The 24,383-nt window shown below is 35.2% G+C and overlaps 1 protein-coding gene across 20 annotated transcripts in view; it reads left to right on the forward strand.

Moving 5' to 3' along the window:
* The window catches only part of LOC141393706 (uncharacterized), a 101,338-nt gene that overhangs the window by 44,992 nt on the left and 31,963 nt on the right, over positions 1 to 24,383 (forward strand). For 14 of the 20 annotated variants that reach the window (XM_073967075.1, XM_073967082.1, XM_073967090.1 and 11 more), the window contains 3 exons: positions 5,039 to 5,985; positions 21,144 to 22,882; positions 22,942 to 23,109. In XM_073967075.1, the coding sequence (XP_073823176.1) occupies positions 5,039 to 5,985; positions 21,144 to 22,882; positions 22,942 to 23,109 (2,854 nt within the window). Of the gene's footprint in view, positions 1 to 5,038; positions 5,986 to 12,156; positions 12,390 to 12,733; positions 12,852 to 21,143; positions 22,883 to 22,941; positions 23,110 to 24,383 lie in introns of those variants that run through there. The other 6 variants (XM_073967085.1, XM_073967083.1, XM_073967086.1 and 3 more) reach the window with 6 other exon arrangements.

The raw sequence follows: 24,383 nt of genomic DNA on the forward strand, positions 1-24,383 counted from the left end.
ATAAGAAAAATAACAAATAAAATAATAAATTAAAATAAAATAATGCTTAAAAATAATTAATGAAATATATTTATAAAAAAAGTTCTTTAAAAATAATTAAAAAAATATATTTTAAAAATCCGTGCTTAAAAAATAACTAAAATAAAACAAAATTTTGGTAAAAGTAATTAAATTATTTTTTTAAATCCACTCTATAAAAATAAAAAATATTTTTAAAAAACACGCTTAAAAAGTGAAAAATATTTTTAAAAATCCAAGCTTAAAAAAATTAAAAATATTGCTTGAGTGGAGTATTCCCCCATTGCCTCAACTTCATTTATTACCCTCTGTTACAGAGAGTAATGTTTTTCAAAACGAACTGAAACACCAAAGAAACACCAAAATCAAAATATTCTGTGATCAGTAAAATTTTGCAACACTGTCAGTTCGTTTTGAAAACATTACTCTCTGTAATAGAGGGTAATAAATGAAGTTGAGCCAATGGGGGAATACTCCACTCAAGCAAATCAAATGAGATTGAATCTTCAACAATAAACAAAACAAACAAAAAACAGCGGTGGCACGCGCAAATGGAAATTTGTTAAAAACAAAATTCCAACAACAACCTCACAGGCAACTGTGGTGATGTTCTTTTCAACTCACAGAATTCGATGAATTCTTAGTTGATACGTGCTGACATGTTGCAGAATATTTTGATTTTGGTGTTTCTTTGGAAAAGCCGAAAAGTGAGTGTGATTCTCATTCATATGAGAATACTAGACACTTAAAGAGTTCGGTTTTTCGCTAAAAAGGCATCCTTTCAAAAACTGAGAAGCCAATTGATAATTCCCTTCGCCGGGATGAAATCATGATATTGGAAGCGATCAGTAAAATTTTGCAACACTGTCAGTTCGTTTTGAAAAACATTACTCTCTGTAACAGAGGGTAATAAATGAAGTTGAGCCAATGGGGGAATACTCCACTCAAGCAAATCAAATGAGATTGAATCTTCAACAATAAACAAAACAAACAAAATTAAAAATATTTTTAAAAATCCGCGCTTAAAAAAAAATAATAAATATTTTTTAAAAATCCGCGCTTAAAAAATAAAAATAAATATTTTTAAAAATCCACGCTTAAAAAATAAAAATAAATATTTTTAAAAATCCGCGCTTAAAAAAAAATAATAAATATTTTTTAAAAATCCGCGCTTAAAAAATAAAAATAAATATTTTTAAAAATCCACGCTTAAAAAATAAAAATAAATATTTTTAAAAATCCGCGCTTAAAAAATAAAAATAAATATTTTTAAAAATCCACGCTTAAAAAAAATAAATATTTTTAAAAATCCACGTTTAAAATATAAAAAAAAAAAATTTTAAAAATCCACGCTTAAAAAAAGTTAAAAATCCACGGTTAGAAAATAAAAAAAACATTTTTAAAAATCCACAGTTAAAAAAATTAAAATCCACGCAAAAAATTATTTTTAAAAATCCACTCCTAAAAATATAAAATAAATATTTTAAAAATCCACGCTAAAAAAATAAAAAATATTTATAAATATTATTAAAATATTTTTTTTGTAAAAAAAATCCACGCTTCAAAAATATTTTTTTTTTGTAAACAAAATCAACGTTTAAAAAATATTTTTTTTTTTTTAAAAATCCACGCTTAAAAAATATATTTTTTTTTTGTAAAAAAATCCGCGCTTAAAAATAATTTAAAAAAAAATCCACGCTTAAAAAATATTTTTTTGTAAAAAAAAATCAATGCTTAATTTTTTTTTTATTTTGTAAAAAAAATCCACGCTTAAATTTTTTTTTTTAAAAAATCAGCGCTTACAAAATAATTTTTTTTTAAAACCGCGCTTAAAAATTAATTTTTATTGTAAAAAAATACACGCTTAAATTTTTTTTAACAAATCGGCGCTTACAAAATAATTTTTTTTAAAAAACCGCGCTTAAAAAATAATTTTTATTGTAAAAAAAATCCACGCTTAATTTTTTTTGTAAAAAAAACCACGCTTAAAAAATTTGAAAATCCACGCTTAAAAAAGTTTTAAAAATCCACGCTCAAAAATAGTTTTAAAAATCGTCGCTTAAAAAAAAAGTTTTAAAAATCCACGCCCAAAAAATAATTTTAAAAATCCACGCTTACAAAATAGCTTTAAAAATCCACGCTTAAATAATAAAAAAAAAATTTGAAACTCCACGCTAAAAATAATATTTTTTTTAAATCCACTCTAAAAAAATAAAAAAAATATCTTTAAAACTCCACGCATAAAAAAATAAAAAAAAAATATTTTAAAAATCCACGCTTAAAAAATATACATATTTAAAATTAAAAATGCAGGTTTAAAAAAATAAAAAACATATTTTTAAAAATATTTTTTTTTTAAATCCACGGTTAAAAAATAAAGACATATTTTTAGAAATCCACGCTTAAAAAAGAATAAAAATATCTTTAATAATTCACGCTTAAAAATATTTTTTAAGAACCACGGTTAAAAATAAAAAATATTTTTAACAATCCACGGTTAAAAAATAAAAAAAAATTTTAAAAATCCATGGTTAAAAATAAAAAAAAAAATATTTTTAAAAATCCATGGTTAAAAAATAAAAAAAACTTATTTTTAAAAATCCACGGTTAATAAATAAAAAATATTTTTAAAAATCCACGGTTTACAAATAAAAAATATTTTTAAAAATCCACGGTTTACAAATAAAAAAAAATATTTTTATAAATCCACGGTTAAAAAATAGAAAAATATTTTAAAAAATCCACGGTTAAAAAATAAAAAAAAATATTTTTAATAATCCACGCATAGTAAATATTTTTAAATATCACGGTTAAAAAATAAACAAATATTTTTAAAAATCCACGGTTTACAAATAAAAAAAAATATTTTTAAAAATCCATGGTTAAAAAAAATAATATTTAAAAATCCACGCCTAAATAATAAGAAAAAATATTTTAAAAAATAAAAAATATTTTTAAAAATCTAGCCTAAAAAAAATGACAAATATTTTCAAAAATCCTCTCTTAGAAAATAAATGCACGCAAAAAATAAAAAAAATATATTTTTAAAAATTCACGCTTAAAAAATAAAAAAATATATCAAAAAATCCACGTTTAAAATTTAAAAATATTTTTTAAAAATCCACGCTTACAAAATATTTTAAAAAATCCAAGCTTAAAAATAAAGAATTTTTTTTAAATCCACGCATAAAAAATTAAGAAATATTTTTAAAAATCCCAGGTTAAAAAATAAAAAAAAAAATATTTTTAAAAATACACGGCTAAAATATAAAAAAAAATATTTTTAAATATAAACGTTTAAAAAATATATATTTTTTTAAATCCACGCTTCAAAAATAGCTTTAAAAATTCACGCCCATAAAAAGATTTTAAAATTTAAAAATATTTTTTAAAAATCCACGCTTAAAAAATATTTTTAAATGTCCACGCTTACAAAATAAAAAAATATATTTTAAATTCCAAGCTTAAAAAATAAAAAAAATATTTTTAAAAATCTACCCTTATCCCAAAATCCTATCTTAAAAATTAAAAAAAAACGTTTTTAAAAATACGCGCTTAAAAAATAAAAAAATATTTTAAAAATTTAGCTCTAAAAAATATTTTTTTCAGTCCACGCTTACAAAATAAATAAGTATAAATATTTTTTAATAAACAATAATTAAAATAAAAAGCATTTTTTTAATCCATATTTCAAAATAATTAAAATATAAATAAAAAATATGTTTTAACAATCCACGCTTAAAAATAATTAAAATCAAAAATATTTTTAAAAATAAATAAATAAAATTTTTTGATTAAAAAATTAAAATACATTTTTATAAACCACGCTTAAAAAAATATTTAAATAAAATAAAAATATGTTTTAATAAAAAATTATTAAAATAAAAAATATGTTTAAATATCCACGCATAAAAATAATTAAATTAAATAAAAAAATATTTTATAATAAGAAATTATTAAATTAAAAAAATTATTAAAACAAAAAATATTTTTATAAAATCCACGCTTTAAAAATTAAAACAAATAATATTTTAAAGAAAAAGTAAATAAAATAATTCAACTACGAAAATATTTTTCATAACTAATTGAATAAAGAAGTTACGCTAAGAGTAATTAAAATATTAATTAATGAAAAAAATATTTATTTTTTAAAAATCGACGCTTAAAAATAATGAATATAAATTTTTTTAATAAAGATAATTAAAATAAAAGAATATAGTTTTTAAACACCCTAAAAATAATTTAAAAAATAGTTTTTGATAAAAAGTAATTAAAATTAAAACTGTTCTTTAATTTTTTAAATAAAAAAAGTAAACCAATTTTAACTAAACCCACTTTAAAAACTTGTTGTTTTTAAAATTTGAAAACAACAAATCTTAATCACAGATTACTTTAAAAATAATGAAATAAAAAAAATATTTTTCAAAAATCCACGCTTAAAAAATAGTTAAAATCAAAAAAAAAATTGATAAAAAAGTAAAAATCAAAAATATTTTATAAATAAAAAATAATGAAAATATATTTCTTTGAAATTTTTATAAATCCACGCTTAAAAATAATTCAAAGTATTAAACATTTTCTTTTAAATCCACGAATATTTTCTTTATTTAAATTAAATGAAATATTCTTTAAAAATCGCAGCAACTGTCCCTGTTAGTCCCAAAAATATTCTTTAAAAATCAACGAATAATCTTCCGTTAGCATGCGAAAAATATTCCTTAAAAATTCTCGGAGAATCTTCTGCTAACCCTTGAAAAAAAATATTCCTTAAAAATCCACGCTTATGTCACTTTGGCTCCCTTAAAATTTCCAATCTATCCACGTTCATTTACGACACAAAAGACACCATAGAAAGCAATGAAACCTAATCAATCATTTAAGCCATAAAAACACCACCACAGCAACAAAGACAAAGTAACATTTAACAAACTTCCACAACCACAACAACAAAAACAATAACATTTTTCGCAATTGTCTAATGTTATTTTTGGGTCTCTCCCTGTTTTTTGTCTCTTTGCAGAAAAGCAGTTCCAGCATCTCAAATAGTTCAAATAATTCCACAACTGCAATGCAAACAGAAACAACAACGACAACAACATCAACGAATTTCAGTTCAAATTTAAATAAAAATTCGTCAATGAACACCCACAAAAGTATGGCAGGGAAAAATATAAGCCTACATGCAATTGTTGGCAACAGCAACAACCTCAACACGATTGGAGATCGTACAACAAAGACAACAGCATCATTGACACCATCGTCGTCACCATCATCACCGACGACAACAACAACGACACGACCATCTTGGCAACAACCTACCATATTTAGGCAAAATGGTAACAGCAGCAGCAACAACAACAACAGCCCCACCAGTGGTAACAATCCCCTAACACAGGCAAGGGGCAGCAGCAACAGCAGTTCGTTAAGAAATACAACACCACAACAGCATCCGAGTATCAATAATACCAGTTCCAGTTCCACAAATCCAAGTTCCAGTCATTTAACAAAATCACGCGTAGGTGACAACAATTGCTGTGGTGGTGGCAGCAGCAGTGATGAATCGCGTTCATACAGCACAGCTGAACTTCGTCATCATCATAGCCAGCACCAGCCCCACCATCAGCATCATCATCACCTGCGTCAACGGGAGCAGCAAACGACGCAACACGAGCAACGACAATCTCCTGCGTTGTTCCAATTGAAACCACAGAACGATAGATTGACACCAACGCAATCTGCTCAACTAAAGCCACAACAGCAGCACCAACAACAACAACAACAACAGTACCAGTCACAACACTATAATCGTGTCGATTTGGAAAGTTTCCGGCATTATAACAACAACACAAGTAACAGCCACCACATTACTAGCGACACATATGCTGCTGATGATCCGACTCTTTCCACCGATCACCATCATCCCCATCAGCGTCCCCGTCATAACGATGATGATGGAGATGCTTTACGGTAAGATTTATTTTAGAAAAATTATTTGTAGTTTTTTTTTTAATTGAGGATTTTTGATTGAAATCGAGAGGGTGTAGTTAGTTTGTCAGTGGATTGGTAACATCTCAAGAAAAACTCAATTCGGATTTTTTCAGTGATCTAGGATTCCGATAAAGCTAGGTTTATGTCCAAGATATTCAAAAAAAATATTCTTTAAAAATCCGCGCTTGTGGCTCTGATGGTCGCCTTAAAAATATTCTTTAAAAATCCGCGCTTGTGGCTCTGATGGTCGCCTTAAAAATATTCTTTAAAAATCCGCGCTTGTGGCTCTGATGGTCGCCTTAAAAATATTCTTTAAAAATCCGCGCTTGTGGCTCTGATGGTCGCCTTAAAAATATTCTTTAAAAATCCGCGCTTGTGGCTCTGATGGTCGCCTTAAAAATCCACGCTTGTGGCTCTGATGGTCCCCTTAAAAATATTCTTTAAAAATCCACGCTTGTGGCTCTGATGGCCCGCTTAAAAATATTCTTTAAAAATCCACGCTTGTGGCTCTGATGGTCCCCTTAAAAATATTCTTTAAAAATCCACGCTTGTGGCTCTGATGGTCCCCTTAAAAATATTCTTTAAAAATCCACGCTTGTGGCTCTGATGGTCCCCTTAAAAATATTCTTTAAAAATCCACGCTTGTGGCTCTGATGGTCCCCTTAAAAATATTCTTTAAAAATCCACGCTTGTGGCTTTAATGGTCCCCTTAAAAATATTCGTTAAAAATCCACGCTTGTGGCTCTGATGGTCCAATTGAAAATATTCTTTAAAAATCCACGCTTGTGGCTCTGATGGCCCGCTTAAAAATATTCTTTAAAAATCCACGCTTGTGGCTCTGATGGTCCCCTTAAAAATATTCTTTAAAAATCCACGCTTGTGGCTTTAATGGTCCCCTTAAAAATATTCGTTAAAAATCCACGCTTGTGGCTCTGATGGTCCAATTGAAAATATTCTTTAAAAATCCACGCTTGTGGCTCTGATGGTCCAATTGAAAATATTCTTTAAAAATCCACGCTTGTGGCTCTGATGGTCCCCTTAAAAATATTCTTTAAAAATCCACGCTTGTGGCTCTGATGGTCCCCTTAAAAATATTCTTTAAAAATCCACGCTTGTGGCTCTGATGGCCCGCTTAAAAATATTCTTTAAAAATCCACGCTTGTGGCTCTGATGGTCCCCTTAAAAATATTCTTTAAAAATCCACGCTTGTGGCTCTGATGGTCCCCTTAAAAATATTCTTTAAAAATCCACGCTTGTGGCTCTGATGGTCCCCTTAAAAATATTCTTTAAAAATCCACGCTTGTGGCTCTGATGGTCCCCATAAAAATATTCTTTAAAAATCCACGCTTGTGGCTGTGATGGTCCCCTTAAAAATTTTCTTTAAAAATCCACGCTTGTGGCTCTGATGGTCACCTTAAAAATATTCTTTAAAAATCCACGCTTATGTCCAAGATGGTCCCCTTAAAAATATTCTTTAAAAATCCACGCTTATGTCCCCTTAAAAATATTCTTTAAAAATCCACGCTTGTGGCTCTGATGGTCCCCTTAAAAATATTCTTTAAAAATCCACGCTTATGTCCAAGATGGTCCCCTTAAAAATATTCTTTAAAAATCCACGCTTATGTCCAAGATGGTCCCCTTAAAAATATTCTTTAAAAATCCACGCTTATGTCCAAGATGGTCCCCTTAAAAATATTCTTTAAAAATCCACGCTTATGTCCAAGATGGTCCCCTTAAAAATATTCTTTAAAAATCCACGCTTGTGGCTCTGATGGTCCCCTTAAAAATATTCTTTAAAAATCCACGCTTGTGGCTCTGATGGTCCCCTTAAAAATATTCTTTAAAAATCCACGATTGTGGCTCTGATGGTCCCCTTAAAAATATTCTTTAAAAATCCACGCTTGTGGCTCTGATGGTCCCCCTAAAAATTTTCTTTAAAAATCCACGATTGTGGCTGTGATGGTCCCCTTAAAAATATTCTTTAAAAATCCATGCTTGAGGCTGTGATGGCCCCCTTCAAAATATTCTTTAAAAATCCACGCTTGTTGCGCTGATGGTCCCTTTAAAAATATTCTTTAAAAATCCACGTTTTTGGCTCTGTTGGTCCCCTTAAAATATTCTTTAAAAATCCACGTTTTTGGCTGTGATGGTCCCCTTAAAAGTATTCTTTAAAAATCCACGCTTGTGGCTGTGATGGTCCCCTTAAAAATATTCTTTAAAAATCCACGCTTGTGGCTGTGATGGTCCCCTTAAAAATATTCTTTAAAAATCCACGCTTGTGGCTCTGATGGTCCCCTTAAAAATATTCTTTAAAAATCCACGCTTGTGGCTCTGATGGTCCCCTTAAAAATATTCTTTAAAAATCCACGCTTGTGGCTCTGATGGTCCCCTTAAAAATATTCTTTAAAAATCCACGCTTGTGGCTCTGATGGTCCCCTTAAAAATATTCTTTAAAAATCCACGCTTGTGGCTCTGATGGTCCCCTTAAAAATATTCTTTAAAAATCCACGCTTGTGGCTCTGATGGTCCCCTTAAAAATATTCTTTAAAAATCCACGCTTGTGGCTCTGATGGTCCCCTTAAAAATATTCTTTAAAAATCCACGCTTGTGGCTCTGATGGTCCCCTTAAAAATATTCTTTAAAAATCCACGCTTGTGGCTCTGATGGTCCCCTTAAAAATATTCTTTAAAAATCCACGCTTGTGGCTCTGATGGTCCCCTTAAAAATATTCTTTAAAAATCCACGCTTGTGGCTCTGATGGTCCCCTTAAAAATATTCTTTAAAAATCCACGCTTGTGGCTCTGATGGTCCCCTTAAAAATATTCTTTAAAAATCCACGCTTGTGGCTCTGATGGTCCCCTTAAAAATATTCTTTAAAAATCCACGCTTGTGGCTCTGATGGTCCCCTTAAAAATATTCTTTAAAAATCCACGCTTGTGGCTCTGATGGTCCCCTTAAAAATATTCTTTAAAAATCCACGCTTGTGGCTCTGATGGTCCCCTTAAAAATATTCTTTAAAAATCCACGCTTGTGGCTCTGATGGTCCCCTTAAAAATATTCTTTAAAAATCCACGCTTGTGGCTCTGATGGTCCCCTTAAAAATATTCTTTAAAAATCCACGCTTGTGGCTCTGATGGTCCCCTTAAAAATATTCTTTAAAAATCCACGCTTGTGGCTCTGATGGTCCCCTTAAAAATATTCTTTAAAAATCCACGCTTGTGGCTCGAATGGTCCCCTTAAAAATATTCTTTAAAAATCCACGCTTGTGGCTCTGATGGTCCGGTTAAAAATATTCTTTAAAAATCCACGCTTGTGGCTCTGATGGTCCGGTTAAAAATATTTTTTAAAAATCCACGCTTGTGGCTCTAATGGTCCGGTTAAAAATATTCTTTAAAAATCCACGCTTGTGGCTCTGATGGTCCGGTTAAAAATATTCTTTAAAAATCCACGCTTGTGGCTCTGATGGTCCAGGTAAAAATGTTCTTTAAAAATCCACGCTTGTGGCTCTGATGGTCCCCTTAAAAATATTCTTTAAAAATCCACGCTTGTGGCTCTGATGGTCCCCATAAAAATATTCTTTAAAAATCCACGCTTGTGGCTGTGATGGTCCCCTTAAAAATTTTCTTTAAAAATCCACGCTTGTGGCTCTGATGGTCACCTTAAAAATATTCTTTAAAAATCCACGCTTATGTCCAAGATGGTCCCCTTAAAAATATTCTTTAAAAATCCACGCTTATGTCCCCTTAAAAATATTCTTTAAAAATCCACGCTTGTGGCTCTGATGGTCCCCTTAAAAATATTCTTTAAAAATCCACGCTTATGTCCAAGATGGTCCCCTTAAAAATATTCTTTAAAAATCCACGCTTATGTCCAAGATGGTCCCCTTAAAAATATTCTTTAAAAATCCACGCTTATGTCCAAGATGGTCCCCTTAAAAATATTCTTTAAAAATCCACGCTTATGTCCAAGATGGTCCCCTTAAAAATATTCTTTAAAAATCCACGCTTATGTCCAAGATGGTCCCCTTAAAAATATTCTTTAAAAATCCACGCTTGTGGCTCTGATGGTCCCCTTAAAAATATTCTTTAAAAATCCACGCTTGTGGCTCTGATGGTCCCCTTAAAAATATTCTTTAAAAATCCACGATTGTGGCTCTGATGGTCCCCTTAAAAATATTCTTTAAAAATCCACGCTTGTGGCTCTGATGGTCCCCCTAAAAATTTTCTTTAAAAATCCACGATTGTGGCTGTGATGGTCCCCTTAAAAATATTCTTTAAAAATCCATGCTTGAGGCTGTGATGGCCCCCTTCAAAATATTCTTTAAAAATCCACGCTTGTTGCGCTGATGGTCCCTTTAAAAATATTCTTTAAAAATCCACGTTTTTGGCTCTGTTGGTCCCCTTAAAATATTCTTTAAAAATCCACGTTTTTGGCTGTGATGGTCCCCTTAAAAGTATTCTTTAAAAATCCACGCTTGTGGCTGTGATGGTCCCCTTAAAAATATTCTTTAAAAATCCACGCTTGTGGCTGTGATGGTCCCCTTAAAAATATTCTTTAAAAATCCACGCTTGTGGCTCTGATGGTCCCCTTAAAAATATTCTTTAAAAATCCACGCTTGTGGCTCTGATGGTCCCCTTAAAAATATTCTTTAAAAATCCACGCTTGTGGCTCTGATGGTCCCCTTAAAAATATTCTTTAAAAATCCACGCTTGTGGCTCTGATGGTCCCCTTAAAAATATTCTTTAAAAATCCACGCTTGTGGCTCTGATGGTCCCCTTAAAAATATTCTTTAAAAATCCACGCTTGTGGCTCTGATGGTCCCCTTAAAAATATTCTTTAAAAATCCACGCTTGTGGCTCTGATGGTCCCCTTAAAAATATTCTTTAAAAATCCACGCTTGTGGCTCTGATGGTCCCCTTAAAAATATTCTTTAAAAATCCACGCTTGTGGCTCTGATGGTCCCCTTAAAAATATTCTTTAAAAATCCACGCTTGTGGCTCTGATGGTCCCCTTAAAAATATTCTTTAAAAATCCACGCTTGTGGCTCTGATGGTCCCCTTAAAAATATTCTTTAAAAATCCACGCTTGTGGCTCTGATGGTCCCCTTAAAAATATTCTTTAAAAATCCACGCTTGTGGCTCTGATGGTCCCCTTAAAAATATTCTTTAAAAATCCACGCTTGTGGCTCTGATGGTCCCCTTAAAAATATTCTTTAAAAATCCACGCTTGTGGCTCTGATGGTCCCCTTAAAAATATTCTTTAAAAATCCACGCTTGTGGCTCTGATGGTCCCCTTAAAAATATTCTTTAAAAATCCACGCTTGTGGCTCTGATGGTCCCCTTAAAAATATTCTTTAAAAATCCACGCTTGTGGCTCTGATGGTCCCCTTAAAAATATTCTTTAAAAATCCACGCTTGTGGCTCTGATGGTCCCCTTAAAAATATTCTTTAAAAATCCACGCTTGTGGCTCTGATGGTCCCCTTAAAAATATTCTTTAAAAATCCACGCTTGTGGCTCGAATGGTCCCCTTAAAAATATTCTTTAAAAATCCACGCTTGTGGCTCTGATGGTCCCCTTAAAAATATTCTTTAAAAATCCACGCTTGTGGCTCGAATGGTCCCCTTAAAAATATTCTTTAAAAATCCACGCTTGTGGCTCTAATGGTCCGGTTAAAAATATTCTTTAAAAATCCACGCTTGTGGCTCTGATGGTCCGGTTAAAAATATTTTTTAAAAATCCACGCTTGTGGCTCTAATGGTCCGGTTAAAAATATTCTTTAAAAATCCACGCTTGTGGCTCTGATGGTCCGGTTAAAAATATTCTTTAAAAATCCACGCTTGTGGCTCTGATGGTCCAGGTAAAAATGTTCTTTAAAAATCCACGCTTGTGGCTCTGATGGTCCCCTTAAAAATATTCTTTAAAAATCCACGCTTATGTTTGAGATGGATGGATATTTTAAAATGAATGTAGTTCATTCGCAATTCTCCTTGGCCCGTGCTTTACACACCACTCATTTTTTTTTGTCTTTCTTTTTTCATTTCAATTGAAAAATCATCCCTCTTAACACTCTTACGCTTTTTCTCTTCACTCTCCACTACTCTCATTCAATAATACATTCATCTGTTTTAAAACAAAACAGATGAATAATTTGTTGCCTTAGTTGTTGTCACCGTTGTTGTTGTTGTTGTTGTTGTCGTTTTGTGAAATTATCTTTGGAGGGAGGCTATTAACAACAATTGGCAGTTTTGCAATTTATTTGAGTTTTAATTGTGTTTTCGAGAGGTTTGTTTGGTAAGAGATGATCATCGATCGATGCAACGGCGGATGTAACAACGGCAACGCAACAACGGTGAAAGAGTGCGAAAACAATTTTCTTTTAAAAAGTATTTCTTTCTCTACAATTTTTAAATTGTTTTAGAACAAGAAAAACAAAAGAAATATTTGAATTAAGAATTATATGAAATACGAAGTGGAGTGAAGTGTGTGCAAATATGAAAGCAATAACAAATGATGTCATGTCAAAGAGTTACACATTTAAAGCGAATGACGAAGAAAAATAACAAATTATTAAGAAATCAATAAATTCATTAAATTATTGGAAGCAATAAATTCAACGAATTGACAGTGTGCAGTGATGTTTTAAAGTCGAATAAAAAATATTTAAAAAGGAAATTAATAAAATATATATTGTGAAAAATTGTCAGTGAATAACGAAAGACTTAAGAGCAAAGCACAACCAAAATTTTCTATAACCGAGCTGATGCAGATGAAAAATAATTACATTATAGATTGACTGTGTTGAGTGAAAATTCATATTTTTGGTCTACAAGACAATCCGTAATAATGTATTATTCGTTATAGAGACATACTTTATAGTGCCTAAGGGATTCCTACGTTATAGAGAAAATTCTTTATAAAGAGACTATTTTGTATGAGAATGCATATTTGAGTTTTACTGAAAAAATATCGTTGTCCAGAAATATTGGATATAAAAATTTTCCATTTTACAAGTTCGACTGAATGTCGATAAAAAACACAACTTGCGTCTCTGATGGAAATTAAAGTTTCAAAATAAAAAAAATCGAAGTGGTAGGGGCAGCCGATTCCCGGCTGATTGAGCTGTGACCTCCATTTGTAACTAAACTATTGAAAAGTCCGTCACTGATCAACATTTAGTTTATGGAGATACTAAGTTATTCGCCACCAGATGATTTAAGGCTAACTGTATTTTTATACCCTCAGCATTTATGCTAACGAGGGTATACACACTTTCATACGGGCAAAATGTGCCTCATCGAAATAATGGTTTTAGACCCCAAGTATGTTTGGACGAAATGTGTTTCAGACAATTTGGAGTTGATTTAGCAATTTCCGTCCGTCTGTCTGTCTGTCTGTCTGGCTGGAGCGCACGATAACTCTCGAACGGATCAATCGATTCGATCCAAAATTTGGCTTTCGTAATATTTTGTCCAAGTTCGAAGATGGGTTATATCGGTCCACTCCTTCCGGTACCTCCACCACAAAAGTTCGAAAATGTTCGGAAAATTTGTACGTACGATAACTCTTGAAGGGAGTAACCGATTTGGTCCATACTTTGCAAATCGAGAAATGTCTACCGGACTTAGATGAGTTTCCAATATGGACTCAATCGGGTACCTCCCACACAAAATTTGGGATAAGTTCAGTTTAGGACCTGCTCTCGAATCGCTTTGATTTTTGTTTTAGAAACATGTATTCACTGCCCTCCATACGACGGTACAAGTTTTATCAGGGGCAAGTCCATACTTCCTGAGAAAATAGCATGAAAGTTGCAAAAAACCCCTATGACACCGTGTGAGGTGGTTGGAGAGCAAGATAACTCTCGAATGGATCTGCCGATTCGGTCCAAAATTTGGCCTTAGTAATATTTTGTCCAAACATAGTTTAAGTTTGAAGATAAGCCATATCGGTCCACTCCTTCAGGTACCTCCCCCACAAAAGTTCAAAAATGTTCGGAAAAATTGTTCGTACGATAACTCTTGAAGGGAGTGGCCGAATTGGTCTATACTTTACACATCCTAATATATCTACCAGATATAGATCAGGTTCAAATATGGACTAAATTTGTCCACTCCATCTGGTACCTCCCACACAAAATTTCGGATAAGTTCACTTTAAAACCTGATATCGAACCACTTTGATTTTTTTTTTGAAGCAACTTGCATTCGCTGCCTCAATTACGATGGTAAAAGTTTTTTTAGGGGCAAGTCCATACTTCTTGAGCAAACAGCCCGAAGAGTGTAAAAACCCCCTATGGCACCATATGTTGTGGCTGGAGATCCATTTCCATAACGGTCAATGTCGATCCATTCCTTTTAGTATCTCCTCCGCAAAACATTTGATCTTTAATCCTAATCATCATTTTTGTCGCTTCAAACGCCCAAAATTTGCAAAACCCCCCTAAATACATACGTATTTTGGGAAAAAAAATTATTTCAATATACACAGGCTGAGGGTATATCTCTGTCGGCAAAGCCGACTGATACTTTTTTACTTGTTTTTTGTATATGTTTCCTCTCTAGATCATGAAACTCTTCTCTCACACGGCCGGGCTGGGGCTACCTCTCCACAAAATGGTGACTTTGATTACATTGCCTATAGCACCCAAGCAGAAACTGTATTGACTACATTCTGTTTTGCCGACGCACCGGCAAGATCATAGTCTCCTCGTGTATATCCACCAAATATATGAAGAAACACCCTGTTGCAGTTCTAAGAGCTGCATTATGGCAAGTTTTCCATTGTGTATCGATTACGTTGATAAACCGCACTGGCACCGCATAGCTTGCCACAGACCGATCTGTCGTGTTATATTTGGTCACAATGTTGCTGTTTCTGCTTGCCATGTACTGCCCTCTAAGAACCTAAAACCCTTGTCCCTATTTCTCCTCTTATCGCAGATAGTTGAGGTATATAAGCTGTCGAATGGGAACTCCAGAACTTCGGGATAATTACATCCCTAAATTCATATGTTCCCACAACATCTCGGATGGGACAAGGGATAATTATCTTATACCAATGAATGCACTCCGATTCATATTAGCTCAATATTGTGGGACCTACTGTTTATCACCCAGTCCACTTGTAGAGAAGTTTTTACATGGCTGAAATACTCAGAAAATGTCGCCAACATTACACTGAGGTGTATTTTACCACCATTGAAATGTTGATATTGCCTGGTCTGGGAACCGATTCCGAGCATTCAGCGTGCAACGTAGGTGTGCTTACCATTGCACCACAGTGGATAATTAGTTGTCGGAAATATTGACCCATCGACCTACACATTCAATGGGAGCTTCATCTCCGCAGTCCATGTGGTGAACATTGTGGCTGTTAACTTAGTGGCGGATATTTTCCTCGCGTGGGAGAATGGGTGCCACCGTGGTGCAATGGTATGCACGCCCGCCCTGCACGCAGAAGGTCAGTGGTTCCCCGGCCAGGCAACATCAAACATTTTTCAACGGTGGCAAAATACCCCTCAGTAATGCTGGCGACATTTCCTGAGTATTTCAGCCTTGAAAAACTTCTCTACAAGTGGTGTCTAAAGCACGCCGTTCGGACTCGGCGATAAACAGTAGGTCCCATATCATTGAGCTTAATATGATTCGGGGTGCACTCATTGATATGAGAGAAGTCTCCCTTGTCCCGTATGGGACGTTGTGAAACAATGGGTGAACTCAACAAGATCAATGTGTTAGGCAGATAGTCTGACACAAATTATGTGAAAAGGTGGAACTGAAGCTATGAGTGTGTACATAATTATCTCAATGCCGTCGAAACTGGGGCGAGGAATTGCAGAACGGTGGAGGTTAAACAGTTCTGAAGATATCACCCCTACTTGGGGAATTCTCTGTTTCACTCTACGGTGTTTGACTTCTTGTTCCTTAAGTCTCGTATGTCTGGCGACCTGATATATATTTGGTGACCAAAAGTTTCAAACAACATTCTCGAACAGCTTTGCATAACCGATTGTATCAAATGCTTTGGTCAGGTCCAATGCTACTAGCACCATTCTGTGACTCGACCTATTCAGGTTGAGACTTCGGCTAATATGTGCGGAAATGGCGTGCAGAGTTGTTGTAGTACATAACTGTACTACGGAAAGCGTGTTGATGATCCGCAATTAAATAACACACTCTGATGTTAAGGAGAAGTAACGGCTCTGTGACAAAGGTAAGATCGGCCTGTACGATTCACTTCTGCTGGCATAGTAGCATTTTGGCTTCAATATCGAGACCACCCTGCTCCCATTTTGCAGACTTCGGACATGATGCGGGTAGCTAGCGAAAGATTCAGAACTTTGGTAAGATACTCACTCCCGAATTATCCAGCAGTTTTAAGGAGCCATGACTGTTTAGTCGCACGGATTGTTCTGGTTCAGTCCTCTTCTGCTTTACGTGGATATGACGTGTAATGCTGATGTTGTGCAGGGAATTTTCGGGAATCCGTGCTGATGTTGGCAAACTGTTTCTCAGCATGGGGAAGAATAGTGCCTCAAGAATCGTTGCTACTGGCGACAACAGGGAGATTTGCCTGTACGATTCACCTTTACTGGCATCCTTTTTTCAGCATCAATAGCGGGATCACCCTGCCCAGGCTTCTGCAACTATTAGGGCGGCTAACGATTAGTTGAGGATTTTGCTCAGATACACGACAAATGGGTCATTCAGATGATTTAGCAACACCATTGATGATTTCGGGGCTTGGATAACATCTGCAAACATCACCCATTGAAAACTCGGCTGGAGGAAATCGCAAACGACGTAAAACACTTACCTTCGACCGGTCGCTACAGTGTGTTCAATAAACTATCCCTTAAAATAAACCGCGCAACTCTTTGGATACGCCACAACGACGCAGACAGATGTTCAATCACCCCTTTTACCTAGGGTTCGATAACGCCTTAATGGTTACCAACGATTTACTACCACCGGTTTCAATGTTGTAGCACTTTAGATGCTCGATTTAGCCACCATTTCCGCTTGTGCTTGCCGGCTTATCTATTTGCTTCCCATGTCAGCTATCTGAGTCTGGAGTCGCTAGGGTTCGTACGACTTAGCTCACCACGCTCATTCGCTAATTCCGTCAGTTTTGCTGGGAAATTATGCCTTATTTCAAACATTCGAACAGCCGAAAAGCTAAAAATAGCCATACGGACCCATTTTTGGTAATTCCTTCGTTGTACCAGAACATCAGAGGCATTGGGCAGTTATCTAAAGTTTTGTTTGATTAATTCTCTGAAACCTTGTTTTCCCATGATTAAGGAAAATACGGCGATCAGAGGTTATGATGACGGGTAGCCTACGGATGGAGATGAGGATAAGTAGATGGTCTGACCCAAGAGAAATAACTGGCGCCAAGTCACGCCATTCGTCAGAATAAGTGACAAGATTAATATGTCAGGCGAACTGGGACAGTCTTCTCTAATCCTGGTGGGAGCGTCCTTAGTTACAGTGCAAAATGTGGAGCTGTCTATTTGCTCAGCCAGCGCCTAGTGTTTCCGGTCATTTCCTAGGGTTGAATGTCATAGCTTATTACTCGAAAAAAGTCGCTCGAAAAAGCCTTTTAAAAATCCACGGCTATTCCTCTTTTTAGCCGCTCGAAAAAGTCTTTTAAAAATCCTCGCCTATTTCGCTTTTTAGCCGCTCAAAAAAGTCTCTTAAAAATCCAAGCCTATTCCCCTTTTTAGCCGGTCGAAAAAGTCTTTTAAAAATCCTCGCCTATTTCGCTTTTTAGCCGCTCAAAAAAGTCTCTTAAAAATCCAAGCCTATTCCCCTTTTTAGCCGGTCGAAAAAGTCTTTTAAAAATCCAAGCCTATTCCCCTATTTAGCCACTCGAAAAAGTCTTTTAAAAATCCACGCCTATTCCCCTTTTTAGCCACTCGAAAAAGTCTTTTGAAAATCCACGCCTATTCTCTTTTTAGCCGCTCGAAAAAGTCTTTTGAAAATCCACGCCTATTCTCCTTTTTAGCCGCTCGAAAAAGTCTTTTGAAAATCCACGCCTATTCTCCTTTTTAGCCGCTCGAAAAAGTCTTTTGAAAATCCACGCCTATTCTCCTTTTTAGCCGCTCGAAAAAGTCTTTTGAAAATCCACGCCTATTCTCCTTTTTAGCCGCTCGAAAAAGTCTTTTGAAAATCCACGCCTATTCTCTTTTTAGCCGCTCGAAAAAGTCTTTTAAAAATCCACGCCTATTCCCCTTTTTAGCCACTCGAAAAAGTCTTTTGAAAATCCACGCCTATTCTCCTTTTTAGCCGCTCGAAAAAGTCTTTTGAAAATCCACGCCTATTCTCCTTTTTAGCCGCTCGAAAAAGTCTTTTGAAAATCCACGCCTATTCTCTTTTTAGCCGCTCGAAAAAGTCTTTTAAAAATCCACGCCTATTCCCCTTTTTAGCCACTCGAAAAAGTCTTTTGAAAATCCACGCCTATTCTCCTTTTTAGCCGCTCGAAAAAGTCTTTTGAAAATCCACGCCTATTCTCCTTTTTAGCCGCTCGAAAAAGTCTTTTGAAAATCCACGCCTATTCTCCTTTTTAGCCGCTCGAAAAAGTCTTTTAAAAATCCACGCCTATTCCTCTTTTTAGCCGCTCGAAAAAGTCTTTTAAAAATCCACGCCTATTCCTCTTTTTAGCCGCTCGAAAAAGTCTTTTAAAAATCCACGCCTATTCCTCTTTTTAGCCGCTCGAAAAAGTCTTTTAAAAATCCACGCCTATTCCTCTTTTTAGCCGCTCGAAAAAGTCTTTTAAAAATCCACGCCTATTCCTCTTTTTAGCCGCTCGAAAAAGTCTTTTAAAAATCCACGCCTATTCCTCTTTTTAGCCGCTCGAAAAAGTCTTTTAAAAATCCACGCCTATTCCTCTTTTTAGCCGCTCGAAAAAGTCTTTTAAAAATCCACGCCTATTCCTCTTTTTAGCCGCTCGAAAAAGTCTTTTAAAAATCCACGCCTATTCCTCTTTTTAGCCGCTCGAAAAAGTCTTTTAAAAATCCACGCCTATTCCTCTTTTTAGCCGCTCGAAAAAGTCTTTTAAAAATCCACGCCTATTCCTCTTTTTAGCCGCTCGAAAAAGTCTTTTAAAAATCCACGCCTATTCCTCTTTTTAGCCGCTCGAAAAAGTCTTTTAAAAATCCACGCCTATTCCTCTTTTTAGCCGCTCGAAAAAGTCTTTTAAAAATCCACGCCTATTCCTCTTTTTAGCCGCTCGAAAAAGTCTTTTAAAAATCCACGCCTATTCCTCTTTTTAGCCGCTCGAAAAAGTCTTTTAAAAATCCACGCCTATTCCTCTTTTTAGCCGCTCGAAAAAGTCTTTTAAAAATCCACGCCTATTCCTCTTTTTAGCCGCTCGAAAAAGTCTTTTAAAAATCCACGCCTATTCCTCTTTTTAGCCGCTCGAAAAAGTCTTTTAAAAATCCACGCCTATTCCTCTTTTTAGCCGCTCGAAAAAGTCTTTTAAAAATCCACGCCTATTCCTCTTTTTAGCCGCTCGAAAAAGTCTTTTAAAAATCCACGCCTATTCCTCTTTTTAGCCGCTCGAAAAAGTCTTTTAAAAATCCACGCCTATTCCTCTTTTTAGCCGCTCGAAAAAGTCTTTTAAAAATCCACGCCTATTCCTCTTTTTAGCCGCTCGAAAAAGTCTTTTAAAAATCCACGCCTATTCCTCTTTTTAGCCGCTCGAAAAAGTCTTTTAAAAATCCACGCCTATTCCTCTTTTTAGCCGCTCGAAAAAGTCTTTTAAAAATCCACGCCTATTCCTCTTTTTAGCCGCTCGAAAAAGTCTTTTAAAAATCCACGCCTATTCCTCTTTTTAGCCGCTCGAAAAAGTCTTTTAAAAATCCACGCCTATTCCTCTTTTTAGCCGCTCGAAAAAGTCTTTTAAAAATCCACGCCTATTCCTCTTTTTAGCCGCTCGAAAAAGTCTTTTAAAAATCCACGCCTATTCCTCTTTTTAGCCGCTCGAAAAAGTCTTTTAAAAATCCACGCCTATTCCTCTTTTTAGCCGCTCGAAAAAGTCTTTTAAAAATCCACGCCTATTCCTCTTTTTAGCCGCTCGAAAAAGTCTTTTAAAAATCCACGCCTATTCCTCTTTTTAGCCGCTCGAAAAAGTCTTTTAAAAATCCACGCCTATTCCTCTTTTTAGCCGCTCGAAAAAGTCTTTTAAAAATCCACGCCTATTCCTCTTTTTAGCCGCTCGAAAAAGTCTTTTAAAAATCCACGCCTATTCCTCTTTTTAGCCGCTCGAAAAAGTCTTTTAAAAATCCACGCCTATTCCTCTTTTTAGCCGCTCGAAAAAGTCTTTTAAAAATCCACGCCTATTCCTCTTTTTAGCCGCTCGAAAAAGTCTTTTAAAAATCCACGCCTATTCCTCTTTTTAGCCGCTCGAAAAAGTCTTTTAAAAATCCACGCCTATTCCTCTTTTTAGCCGCTCGAAAAAGTCTTTTAAAAATCCACGCCTATTCCTCTTTTTAGCCGCTCGAAAAAGTCTTTTAAAAATCCACGCCTATTCCTCTTTTTAGCCGCTCGAAAAAGTCTTTTAAAAATCCACGCCTATTCCTCTTTTTAGCCGCTCGAAAAAGTCTTTTAAAAATCCACGCCTATTCCTCTTTTTAGCCGCTCGAAAAAGTCTTTTAAAAATCCACGCCTATTCCTCTTTTTAGCCGCTCGAAAAAGTCTTTTAAAAATCCACGCCTATTCCTCTTTTTAGCCGCTCGAAAAAGTCTTTTAAAAATCCACGCCTATTCCTCTTTTTAGCCGCTCGAAAAAGTCTTTTAAAAATCCACGCCTATTCCTCTTTTTAGCCGCTCGAAAAAGTCTTTTAAAAATCCACGCCTATTCCTCTTTTTAGCCGCTCGAAAAAGTCTTTTAAAAATCCACGCCTATTCCCATTTTTAGTCGCCCCTGAAATACTCAATATGAATCGAGTCGACATTACTGCAAAATTTCATGTTGGCTTTTAGGCGTTTTTAAGTCAACGGTTGAGGTCTTTGCTAACCATTTTGCCACTGTAGGTGGCGCGTCGTACCTATCCATGTCATGTAATCTTTCGATGTTTATACGACCTTCCTTTTTTAATATTGTTTTCTTATTTTATTTATTTTTTATTTTTAGACTATCCTCACGCCACATGCGCCGACAACAAATACCCCAAGAGACAGACAATTCTGCCCCCACCACATCCCTACACAGATCTCGATCCATATCGACGGACGATTTAAGTACTGAATGGGATGTAAATGGTGTAGATAACGAAGAGCCAGCCGAGTGGAGACGTGTCAGTAAGCTACGTAGATCTTTTCAAAATTCCTGCAGCACAAAAACGGAAACAGCAACACCAACACCAGCACGAAGACCCCTTGACCTGCCCGAAAGTTCTGTAAGTGTTTCCAAAATTCGTGCCGAATTGGAAAACGGTAGACGTTTAAATACGGTTATGAAAAATAATCACGTTGATTTGGCTGCCTTGAGTTCGATTTTGAATGGACCCGACACTAAGCCTGTGTCACCCTCACCAGTTAGAAGTTCGTTTTTGACGGCAGAATCATTAAAGGAGATTCGAGGAAAGTTGAAACGACTCTCTGACGAATCTTTGTATAAAGAAGATTTTCTAATAAATCAGCAAAACAACTCAGAGTTGCCGGAACAGGAACATATTGAGGTGCAGCCTTCAATGATAAGGAAATCTGTGGAAAAGTCGCCTGAGCGGTATAACGATAGAGAGAATACAATCAATTTGCCGAGTAAGCACACCACCAATAGTCTGGAATCTAGGCTGAAATACAAAGAAACCAATCCCACAGAGTGGCATTTGAGGCGAAAATCGTATGGTTTTGAAAAAATGTCACCACCCGACAAATCAATGCAACGTATGGATGCCTCCACAGATAGTGGTTTGGGACGTTCGGGAGAGTTGCAAAATTGGTCGCCCACCAATCAGGAGCATCAACGCAATAGTACCGTGGTGGTGCGTTTGGGAGAGAACAGCAGTCAGAGGTCCAGCATTATGGGGGTGACATCCTCCTCCACAGCGGTGCAAAGACGTTACAGGCCCCAACAATCTTTTGAAGAATCAGAAAACTCCCCTGAAGAGGATGCTGCACCAAATAAGCGTCACTCTATTGCCGTTGATGAAAGTCAATATGTTCGAGATAATGGCAGGCAAACCACCCAGGTCAGACTCAATGGTTTCTATGAAAGAAATTCTCCTCTGGGTGAGGGGAAATTTGTGCAAACCTCAGAAGTGACGAGTACCTCAAGTGCAGGCGGCTTCTCCCAAAAGGTCCACCAACAAAAACGTGTAGAATTTTGTAAAACTGAGGTGCATTTTGCCACCGAATCGGGGAGGGTAAATATTGTGGAAACGGATAGTAAGCCTCCACCCACAAATAATTTTAGAAGGCGACGGAATCGTAGCTCCAGTGTTGGACCCCTGCAGTCATTGGTTAAATCGGCCACCACTGTTTCAACAACATCGTCCCCGGCCACATCCACGGTGGCAATGCCTGTCACCTTATTTGGTGATGATAAGTTGAGACGTAAGACTATTGCCTCTACCACAGTGGCCTATAGGGCACCCCTCGTGGATTCTCCAGAACCTATCAAGGAGACCAGTCCGACCACAAAAAATGTCACCGTAACCACAGTGGCTGAAAGTTATGTCAACTCTGAAAGTTCCCGCAGTAGTTATGCTTCTACCAGCGGTGTGGATACCACCGATTATGAAACCGATGAAATGACCTCGCTGAGGGGAATACTGAAAAATAAACCAGCCAAACCAAAACCCTATGTTTTGGGAGAAAACATTGAAACACCCGATGAGTTGTGGGGTGTCCAGGTGAAATCTTCAAGAGGTGAGATTTATTTATTCAAAGAAATGGCCAAGAAATAAAAACTAATCTTTCGTTTTCAGCTCTAAATGATTCACCCCAGAGCAACGTGGCACCCATCAAATCTGTTGCCGAACGCATACAAGATCTATCACAAACAAATGGTTTCTCCACAAAAATCAATTTGAATGTGGGCAGCACTTCACCTCCGGTAATTGGAGCTTCTTCTACCAAGACTTGGGAAGAGAGTGGTAAGTTTCACAAACACCTCAACTAAAATATCCCACCAAACAACCGACCATCCAACTGCCTGCCTATTTCCCCATTCCCCATGTGATTCCATATACCAAGCTTACATCTATGTCTGTGTGTTTGTCTGTATAAAACGTAGTATTTGACATTATATTTGTGTGTGTGAAATGTTTTTACATACTAGCCCGTAAGTTGTCTTACTGTAAATGGTAGAACTATTGGCATCTGAATTTGAATTTTAGAATAATATTCGGTTTAATTTTTTCTTCTTATGGGATGATCTACTTTTTGTTGTTGTTATTATTTAATTTTATTATTCAAATGATATTCTAATTATAAAATCTATTAATTTAAATAATTTATAATCTTTATTGTATATCTCGCTGTGTGTGTATTAGTAAGTTTGCTACTTATTTTATAACCCTTTATTGTTTTCTGTGTTTTGTTTTCTAATTGGCTTCTAACGTTTTGTGGGCTAGATTTATGGCTACAAATAACAACAAAAATTAACATTACAAAATTAATTTTAATCTGAAATCGAAAAAATAGCTATTCGAATAAAAGATTATTTATTTCGGAACAAGCAAAAAACTATAAAAGTCATTCAGAATGTCTCTTGGATCTTTATGGATCCATAATCCGGTCTATTAGACAACTTCTTCTATTACTTGCAAGTTTTCTTTAAATATTCCGCCTAAAAGCAGGCACATTATATTAGTCTTTCACTGATAAATTCCACAATAATAATGTTCAATTTGATGTATAGATGGCGCTATCACAATGCTTTGCCTTAATAAGACAGTCGGATTCCCAAAAACAGTGATTGTTAATTAATAGTCGTTATAAATAAAGTGTCAACAACTTACGATGTAATCATAAAAATGTTAGCAAGAAAGTTTCACAATTGTTTAGATAACAACTACCCGAGGAACAAGATCTATAGACTTCTTTTTACACAGAACAATTACGTAAACCATGTTATTGCTTACCAATCAATCCCGACTATATCAATTTTTCAGGGACAAGCTTTATCCCGCAGTTACGGTTCTAGTTTACTGTCTTCCCTTATCTTACTTCCTTAAAGGCTCTTCACCTTGAAGATCAGTTGGTATGGCCTGTGGAGAAATTTTCGGCACATCACCATAAATTTTCATCAGTAAATATCGTGAACTTCTAGTACATCTACTATATCACTCTTCAGAAGACTTCCATGTTAGTACGACTCTAAAATAGACGAGAAAACTCTTCCGATACCTCTAGACGACTACTTTAT

This window comes from Musca autumnalis, unplaced genomic scaffold, assembly GCF_047663935.1.
Source record: "Musca autumnalis isolate F117 unplaced genomic scaffold, ASM4766393v1 scaffold_2, whole genome shotgun sequence".
Taxonomy (NCBI): Eukaryota; Metazoa; Arthropoda; class Insecta; order Diptera; family Muscidae; genus Musca; species Musca autumnalis.